The sequence below is a fragment of the Myotis brandtii genome, unplaced genomic scaffold (genome assembly GCF_000412655.1).
Source record: "Myotis brandtii unplaced genomic scaffold, ASM41265v1 scaffold165, whole genome shotgun sequence".
NCBI classification, from domain to species: domain Eukaryota; kingdom Metazoa; phylum Chordata; class Mammalia; order Chiroptera; family Vespertilionidae; genus Myotis; species Myotis brandtii.
This window is the reverse complement of record NW_005356042.1, coordinates 9,839,244-9,849,537: the sequence shown is the minus strand read 5'-3', so window position 1 is coordinate 9,849,537 and position 10,294 is coordinate 9,839,244. Positions and strand designations below refer to the sequence as shown.

At 42.6% G+C, this 10,294-nt stretch overlaps 1 protein-coding gene across 1 annotated transcript in view; it reads left to right on the top strand.

The window, feature by feature from the left end:
• Positions 1-10,294, top strand: part of HSD17B2 (hydroxysteroid (17-beta) dehydrogenase 2) — a 57,200-nt gene that overhangs the window by 37,640 nt on the left and 9,266 nt on the right. The window contains exon 3 of the mRNA XM_005862576.2: positions 3,031-3,216. Within this exon, the coding sequence (XP_005862638.1) occupies positions 3,031-3,216 (186 nt within the window). The remainder of the gene's footprint in view (positions 1-3,030; positions 3,217-10,294) is intronic.

Below are 10,294 nucleotides of genomic sequence, written 5' to 3'. Positions count from 1 at the left end.
GTCTATACATCAAGTTTTATTGGCACCCAGCCATGCCCACTCATTTACGTATAATCTGGTTTTTCTCACTTGATCATGGCAGAGTTGAGACAGTAGGACCTGTAACACTAAAATATTTACTAGCCTTTTATATAAAAAGTTTGCCGAACCCTGTTCAAGGGCATTCTCAAGCTGAGTCTGCATGTTGACTGGTTAAAGGTGTGCCACAAGCTGAATGAATTAAAACCCTCACTGAGTGAGAGGATGCTAGTGGAGGCATTCTCATCACCCCTCACCATCCTAATAGCTGTTGAGCTCTTACTACATGCCAGGCACCTTCTCTCTGGATTTTCCTAACATGATGATGTGTGAAATGTCACCAACTCAAGTGTGCAGACATGTAACTTTATTTTCTATAACTCAACTCATTTCTATTTTGAGCCATCTTTCTGACATGTGGCAAAAAACATTTGTCATTTTCAACTTCATCTCATTTCCCTGGGGTAGTAGCACCTACATTCCTGGGGATGGGACATTTCATCTTGGATTGTCAATTGTTCATGTTGGCCCCCGTGGAGATGTCCAATGCTCCATCCAGTCCTCATGTACCAACTTCCTAGATGCTAGGGTTGGTGCCTCCTGCTATTTCTGCACTCTGCCAGCGTTGAGGCTCATTCGTCTCCTGTACACAACGCAGGTTCTCTCACTTGAGCATGCTGCAGGATCGCCTGGAAGGCAGGTTGTATCAGATTCAACAATTTCTGATAGGCAGTTTCTGATCCAGCAGGTCTGAGATGGGGTTCCAGAATGGCATTTCTACAAATGCCCAGTTGATAAGATGCTGCTGATGCTGGACCACACCTTGAGAACCACTGTTCTAAAGCATGCTAAGGCTTAGGGAACTCAGAGATTCTGTTTCAGGTCCATCAAGCTAAACATACGTTAGGTCCTGCCACCTCTTTTTCTCTCAGATAAAGAGGACCCAGGCCACTCACCTCTGCTTCAGATCCCTCATCCCTCAAAACATCTGGAGTTTTTTAGTTACCTCTCTCCTATTATTTATGGCAATGGTTCCCAAGCTTGTGTACTGAAATCACCTGGGGAAAATTTTAAACTACTATTTCAAAGGTCCCCTCTCTCCCTCATCCAAGAGTCCTGTTCTAGTTGGTTGGGATGTGGCCTGGGCACTGGGGCTTTAAAAGGCCTCCCAGGTGAGCCTAATGTGCAGTGAAGGTTGAAAACCACTAGTTGTGGACAGTGGTTCTCCAAGTGGTCCAGGACAGCATCAGCGTTGCCTGGGAACTTGTTGGAAATGCAGATTCTCAGGTCTCCAGATATCCCAAATCAGATTCTCTTGAGGGGGGGGGCCAGCAATATATTTGAATAAGCCCTTCTAGTGATTTTTTTCTTTTTCTTCTTGTTTCCTTGTGTGTGTGTGTGTGTGTGTGTGTGTGTGTGTGTGTGTGTGTTGTTAATCCTCACTGGAGGATATTTTCTCCATTGATTTTCAGAGAGAGTGGAAGGGAGGGGTGCTGGGGTCCAGCCCCAGCAGGTCCAGGGGTTCCCAAAGGTGTGGACGGAGTTGGTGAAGAAAGAAGGACACGGAGACAGCGTTCAGTTGATCAACAGCCTAGCCAGGTTCTAGCCAGGTTCTCCAGCCAAGTTCTTCTTTATTCTCCTGTTACATCTGTATTTATACCAGTTGATTTTAATCCTATCCATTCTATTCCAAAGGTTAGGGCATTTGGGGTATAGGCTTTGGTGCTTTCCCTGGTGGGCAGACCCCTGGGGATGTGGGCCCAACAAGTCCCAAATTTATTGCCAACAGTCTTAGTCCAAGTTCTTCATAAGTAGTACATGGTATTTCTGTAACACTAGGGGGTTTCACTGATTTATTCCCTTCCTTAGTCCTGTTAATCCCTAACTCCAGGGAAAAAATCCCTACCTGGGGAAACAACCTTTCTTGGGGTGATGGCCTTGGTTAGTTAGAACACATAGCGCTAAGGAGGGGAGCAAACATTAAGAACAGTATGCCATATACACCAGGTCCCTTGAAACATATGCTGTGCAGATGTTTCTTCCCTGCGACTGTGTCAAGCAGCAAGGATGGACTGACTTCCGGCAGAGGGGGAGAGATAGAGAAAGAATCAATGTAAGAGACACATTGATTGGTTGCCTCCCATACTAGCCCTGGGTTGGGGTCAGGGATCGAGCCTGCAACGGAGGTACATGCCCTTGACCGGAATTGAACCTGAGACCTTTCAGTCTGAGGGCTGATGCTCTATCCTCCAGTGGTCAGCAAACTGCAGCTTGGCAAACCACGGCTCACGAGCCACATGCGGCTCTTTGGCCCCTTCAGTGTGGCTCTTCCACAAAATACCAGCTCTTCCACAAAATACCGACTTCTGCGCATGGGCCACGAAGTTTCAATCGCACTGTACATGCGCGCCTGCACGTGGCATTTTGTGGAAGAGCCACACTGAAGGGGCCAAAGAGCCGCGTGTGACTCGCGAGCCTCGGTTTGCCAACCACGGCACTAAGCCAAACCGGCTAGGGCCTTCTGGTGATTCTTATCAAGGGAATCAGGCTGGTTGGGGAAAATAGGGCTCAGGGTCTTTGCAGTCTTCTTAGCTCTTGGCACTTGTTCTCTAGTTTCCCTGTTTCCTGGGACGAGGAGATCTTCTTGTCTAAGGAAAAGGGCAGACAGGCTCTTATGCCATCCTGCATTGTCCTAAAGATACCATGCTGTCTCTACACATTCCTTGGAGAGAGAAGCATGAGGTAGACTCTTATCGAGCTGCATGGATGTAGGAAAGTGCTCTGAAGCAAAAGAAAATGCCTCCAAAAATATTGCTTGATATTTCACAAATTTACTCCCCACATAACCCCTCAGGGCAGGTGGTTGTAGGTATTGAAAGAGACTGAGTTTGGAGAGTGTCAGTGATCTGTCCTTAATCTCAAAGAGGCCCTTTTGACTCTAGAACTTAAAGTGTTAAAAATTGTCGTGCTCTCATCTGGCCCAACCTCAATGCTGTTCCTTTCTGTTCTCAGGACTGTGGGCTGTGGTCAACAATGCTGGGATCCTTGGCTTACCCGCTGATGGGGAGCTCATTCCTATGATCCACTACAAACGATGCATGGACGTGAACTTCTTCGGGGCTGTGGAAGTCACGAAGGCATTTTTGCCTCTTCTTAGGAAATCCAAGGGGAGGCTGGTGAACATCAGCAGCCTGGCAGGTGAGTTGGCCTTTCCCCACAAGGTTGTGCAGTGCCCGTCATGCAAGACGCGGCTCGCTGCATTCTTTGTGGGCTAACAAGAAAGCAGGACATGCTCATGCAGGGCTGGATCATGATCAGTCAAACTGTATGTTTACTGTTGACCTTAAAACAATGAAACCTTTATCTCCTTTTAAACCTTTTTATGTACAAGCTCTAACGTACCTTCTAACTCATCTATTCATTAATAGGAATTTAAGGTTGTTGCATATTTTCACATTGGCACAAACCAATGCACAAGCTTCCTAGATCTGAACAGAAAATTCTGCATACAGTTAATGTCAGCATTACAGGTAACCTACTTTCAATCCTCCCTGAACTCAGCATCCTCTTTTGTTCCCTGTAAGATGAGTAGGCAAATGTCTTCATTCTGTTGGTACTTCAGAGTATCATTCTCAGTTGGCTACCGACTAGTGTTTTCCATAAGATCATTCTCTTCATTTTGAAATCTCCCATACAATTGTGTCAGAGTGAGACATTTGATGACTCATTTCTCTCCATGTCCAAGAACAGATAGTCCACAACTTGAATCAACTTTAATAATCTCACTTTCATAAACAATGCCCTTTGTGTGAGATCACATAAGTGTGATAAAAGGTGTTATCTAGGAGTGCTTGGAAGGCCTGGGGCAGAGTGAGCCCCAGTATGGAAGCCCATGATGGATATTAAGGTCAGTCCCCACAGTTGTTTTATTTATTTTTATTTTTATTTTTGGAGGATGGGGTGGGGATAGAAGGCATGGAGAAAGCACAGATGCACCATCAACCAAAGTGTATTACTTTACTACTGTTGCTATGACAGATAACCACAAATTTAATGGCTAACTAATACAAATTTCTCTTATAGTTCTGAAGGTGAGAGGTCTCACTGGGCTAGAATCAAGGTGTCAGCAGGGCTGCATTCCTTCTGGAGTCTCTAAGGGAGAATCAATTACATTGACTTTTCTAGCTTCTAGAAGCCTCCTGCATTCCTTGGCTCATGGCCCCTTCCTCCATCTTCCAGTTACTCCTTGACTCTGACACTCCCGCTTCAGTCTTATAAGAATTGGGGCAGGGAAGAAACGTTGCTTCTTTAAATACTTTTCTGAAAAATCAACCACATTATGAATATATCCTTCCCTCCCACATTTCCCATTCCTACAGGAAGGACCTTGAAACAGAAAGAGAGAGAGGTCATGTAACTATACAGTTAGAATCAGTTTCAAAAGGGAGAGGAAGCCAGCCAAGCAAAGTGGAGAGAAACTGTCCAGGTTGTGAACCTATCTTTACCACTGACACCTGAGTGACCTAGGACAAAGTCCTGAACGCTTGAGCTGCAGCTTCCTCATTTTACCATGGGGCTAATAATTGCTTCTTCTTAGGGTTATGGTGAGATGAGATGAAATGACAGGTGTTTAAGCATCAGCCATACCTGGCATGTAGTGAGTTAGAGACCCAAAAGCCATCCACCATGACAATGGGGAAGAGGCCGGCTATATGTGCATCTGTGGCTTTTTATCCTGCCAGCTGCTGCATCACCACCCCTAATAGTGACAATGAGTTGCTGTTCGTCCTGCTGTTCCCTGTCACACATTAGCCCTAACAACTTACTACTTTTAGACTTGACCATGCCTTCTCTGGTAGAATTTTATCTCTTATAATCACGTTTACCATCCTTAACACATAAATAAATAGCTCTTTGACCCAAATCCTGGCAAAGCAGTTAGCTAAATATTTAACCAAGGAAGAAAGGAATTGGGAGGTAATTGTTAGACTGATTGTACAAAGGGCACTTGAAAAATCTTTATGTTTGAGAGGTCTAAAAGCTTTTTCTGGCCCCAGCCAGTTTGGCTTGGTGGATAGAGTGTCAGCCTGTGGACTGAAGGGTCCAGGGTTTGATTCTGATCAAGGGCATGTACCTCAATTGCAGACTCCTCCCCGGTGGGAGCCATAATCAGGGCACATGCAGGAGGCAACCAATCAATGAGTTTCTCTCACATCGATGTTTCTCTCTGTCTTTCCCTCTCTCTTACACTGTCTCTGAAATCAATGGAAAAATATCATCGGGTAAGGATTTAAAAAGAAAAATAATAAATAAATAAATAAATACATAAATAAATAAATTAAATTAAATTAAAGCTTTTTCTGGCCTGTTTGCTTCTTAAGAAATTGCAGAGTAAAACTTGTGTATGTACATGCAGTTGTAAGCTGGACTTGAACAAGAATGTTTGAAAACAAGCCTTATAAAACAACTCGGGCCTCAGGGCTTTTGAGCCAGTTGTGGTTTGAATCCTGCTCCTCTATTATTAGCTGGATGATCTAGGGTAGGTCACCCCATTTGTTTATGTATCCATTTTATTACCTATTAATGAGTGTGACCCAGCACCTGAGTTTAGGAGTCTAGGGCAGTGTTTCACAACCTCAGCATTACTGATTTTGGGAGAGGCTAATTTTCCCCGGGGGAAGGCTATATGATGCATTGTAGGATGTGGTAACCCACTAGATCAGCGGTTCTCAACCTGTGGGTCACGACCCCTTTGGGGGTCGAACAACACTTTTACAGGGGTCGCCTAAGACTATCGGAAACACATATATAATTACATATTGTTTTTGTGATTAATCACTATGCTTTAATTATGTTCAATTTGTAACAATGAAATTGGGGGTCACCACAACATGAGGAACTGTATTAAAGGGTTGCGGCATTAAGAAGGTTGAAAACCACTGCACTAGATGTAAGTAGCACCCACCCTCAGCACTGACAAATCTTCAGAGATTGCCACATGCCCACTGGTAGGAGGGGGTCACGAAAAATCACCCCCAGTTGAGAACCTCTGATCTTGGCTGTAGATATAAATGCATTATGGATTCTGAGTGCTTACTTAGCACATTTACTGGTTAAAATGTATGAAAATTACACCAAAATAAATAGCCTTAGAGATTGTTACACGTCTATATATTATAGGTATCTGGCAGAGTTCACGGTTCCAGCTTTGAGCCTGGTCTTACTTAGTGCAGAGAAGTTGATTGTGGGGTCATTCGTGGATTTTTTCTTGCTGAGCTGGCTGCTTTAAGGAAATCAGTGATCTGGCAAATCATTCAGCCAGTCCCTCAGGTGCTCGGTGATGTGAGAGGAAGCCAAAGCTGAGGGTTGCTTTGCTGAAACTCTCATACAAAAGCCAGGGCTAGTGTAGGGCAAGAGGAAGAGAGAACAAAATTGAGTAAACTACCTCTGCGCTAAATTGTATTAGACACTTGCGGTCCCAAAGTCACTTAATCCCAAGGTTTGCAGGATGCAGGTATTAATTCCTTTTCTATTTTAAGTACACTCTAGTCTGGGATTATCCAGTGGGTAAATGCTGGAGTCAGAATTGGAACCTGGTCTGTTTGTTTTACTATAAGTTCTGTGTTCCTCTCACTTTTCCAGACTATCAAACAAGGACATACCAGGTAAACGGGGCAAAAAAATCACAGACCCTAACTTTTAGTGCTTAAAGAATGATTAGAAGGTGTTAGCAATATAGGGTTGCCTGTCTCTTACATCAAAGCTTCTCAAATATGAATGTGTGTAGTGATCACCTGGGGATCTTTGTTAAAATGAAGATTTTGACTGGTAGATCTGAAGAGGGTAGGGCTAAGATTCTACATTTCTATGGAGCGTCCCCCAAAAATGTATACACACACTTTGAATAATTATAAAGGCAGTGCTTATTAAAATAACATTTCATTTTCAAAACTGAGCTATCAGCTGTTCAAGTGTGTATACATTTTTGGGGACACTCTGTATAATAGTTCCTAAGTAAATGCTACTGTCCTTAGGCAGCTTTTGCATTAGAATCACCAGGAGGGCTACTTAAAAACAGGAAATCAAAACTACAATGAGGTCACATTTCACACTCACTAGAATGGCTATCATAAAAAAAACAGAACACTGCCCTGGAGGGATGGCTCAGTTGGTTGGAGCATTGTCCAGTGCATCGAAAGGTTGGAGGTTCAATTCCTGGTCAGGGCCCATATGGGAGGTAATTGATCGATGTTTCTGTCTCTCTCTCTCTACCTCTCTCTCTCTCTCTTCCCTTCCCTCCCTTTCTAAAAACTAAAAAAACCAATGGAAAAAATATCCTCGAGTGAGGATTAACAAGAACAAATTGCACAGAACTATAAACACAGACATAAATGAGCACAGAGATAAATGGTGAAAACTGAATAAGCTCTGTGCATTGTACCAATGTCAGTTACATGGTTTTGATATCATACCACAGTTATGCAAGACACTATCATTAAAGGAAGCTGGGTTAGGGGTAAACAGGACTATCAGGTACATTTTCTTTGCAACTTCCTGTGAATCTGTAATTATTTCCAAACAAAAAGTTTAAAAAATACTCCCTTTCAGACATGCTTAAGGAGGGAGAATTACCTAGCTCCCAGGTAGATCTTTGGATGTACAAAGGTCATAAGGTCTCTTAACATTTTGGTAAATAAAACTAAAATTTTGCATTGAAGTTTGGCATGGGAGGCCAAAAAATGAAGACCTGGCTTATTTGAAATTTTAAAAGATAAGATAAGCCTCCTTGGACAAGCTGAGAGTAAGAAGCTAGGGAAATTCCTTGACAAGTGGAATAAGGGAAACTGAGCCAAAATAATTAGACAAGGCCAAACAATTTGAGCAATTTACAGCCAGCTAATCAATCACAAGGTTTTATCTTCCCTAACCAAGGACACTTAGGAGCAAATGGTTTACACTTTCCAGGCTGTCCCAAGGCAGACCGGCTTTATCTTCAGTCCCTCTTCAATAATGTTCTTTACAAATAAAACTAACCAGAAAATAACCCTGGTTCCTTTATACACTTGTCTCGATGAATCAACATATTGAAGGACACATCAGAAAAGCTAATGAATATTCGGTTAAGACCCTCTCCTGAGGGGTGGGTGGAAGTGGAAGAGGGAATAGAGGGGATAAATGGTGATGGGAAAGAAAATAAAGAAGAAAGAAAGACCCTCTCATGAGACCTCCCCTAGGATTCCAGTCACCAAGGAAAGATAAAAAAGCCTCAAGACAAAGGATCCACAGTGTGCTCTTGCTAGAGCATGCCCATGCCTTGTATCTTTGCTTATTTTCTCCTAAACTCTAAGGAACCCCACAAGACTTGCAACCAGGGGAGCAGTTGGCAGTGGCAGCTCAACCCAGGCTTACCTCTGAACCTTTTCTCTGACTTTCTCTCTCGTGTTGCTTCTTCTACCTTAAGCCCTGCCTTTGTTTCGCTGTCTCCAGCTTTAATAAATAAACTTTCAAAAATCACCTGGAGCACTAACTGGTTTGGCTCAGTGGATAGAGCGTCGGCCTGCGGACTGAAGGGTCCCAGGTTCAATTCTGGTCAAGGGCATGTGCCTTGGTTGCAGGCACGTCCCCAGTGGGGGGTGTGCAGGGGGCAGCTGATCGATGTTTCTCTCTCATCGATGTTTCGAACTCTCGATCCCTCTCCCTTCCTCTCTGTGAAAAATCAATAAAATATATATTTTTTAAAAAATCACCTGGAATGGTATTCTTTCCTGCACAGTCAATAACCCACACACTACTGGTAGGCCCTAGGCAGACCTGCTCCTGGCCTAGACCCATCTGGTAATGGGGTCTGGTAACAAAGCTAGAGCTTTAGAAATATCTGCCAAGGCTGCAAACAAATTTATTTTTTAATCCTCACCTGAGGACACGCATAGAGAGAGAAATGGAGGAAGGGAGACAGGGAGGGAGAGAGAGAGAGCGAGCCAGCTGGGGATTAAACCCAAAACCCAGGTATGTGCCCTGACCAGGAATTGAACTAGCAATCTTCTGGTGTGTGGAATGATGCCCAACCAACTGAGCCACACCAGCAGGGCCAGATGTGTTTTTTACAAATTTAAAGCAAGACTCTCTGCTAGCAAAAAATATGAACAATTTTACTGGAATACTTGCTTTATTGTGGGGTTCTGGAATCAAACCCACAATATCGCTGAGATATGCCTGTATTTCCCAAAAGGAAATTATATGAGCCAGACCAAAGTTTTAATAATCATGTAAGAAAAATAATGATGATTAACATTCATTATTCTAGGTTTTTCTACTTCAATGCCTATGCTCTTCCCCACCCCAACCCCACATTTTATTGAGGTATAATTCACATGTAACATTGTATTAAAGTGTACAACATAATTATTTGATATATGTATATATTATAAAATGATTACCACAATTAGATTAGCTAGCAACCATCACCTCACACAATTATAATTTTTTTTCTTGTGATGAGAACATTTTAAAGCTTTATTTTCAGCACCCTTTAAGTATACAATACAGTATTAACTATGGTTACCATGCAGTACAGCAGGCCCTTGAATAATGTTGTTCCATTCAACTAGTTTCATTATAATGGTGATAAGATGCTGTAGGGACTTAACTCATGTTCATGTCAACTAGCCTATAGTAAAATTAGTTTCATTATACCTCCTTTCCTTAAAGTTGCAGACCTTTCAATGATGCTAGTAAGGACATACTGTATATTACATCCCCAAATTTTATGTATGTTATAACTGGAAGTTTATACCTCTTGACCACCTTCACCCATTTTGCCCACCTCCCACTACCCACCTCTGGAAACGATCAATTTGTTCTCTGTATCTATGAGTTTGGTTTTTTTAGATTCTACATATGAGTGAGGTCATATAGTATTTGTCTTTCTCTGTCTGACTTATGTAACTTAGTATAATGTACTCAAAACCCTCAAGGTTCATTCATGTTGTTGCAAATGACAGGATTTCCTTTTTGTTTAATGACTACATAATATTCCTTTGCATATATTAAACCACATTTTCTTTATCCACTTATCTGTTGATGAATACTTTGGTTGTTTCCATGTCTTGGCTATTGTAAATAATGCTGCAATGAACATGGGGGTGCAGACACTATGCTCTTTTTTTTTCATTGAGATCATTGTACATTTACTTAAGTTGTAAGGAAGAGTATAAGAGATCTTATGTACCATTTACCCAGGTTCCTCGAATGCAGTGGTTCTCAACCTGTGGGTCGC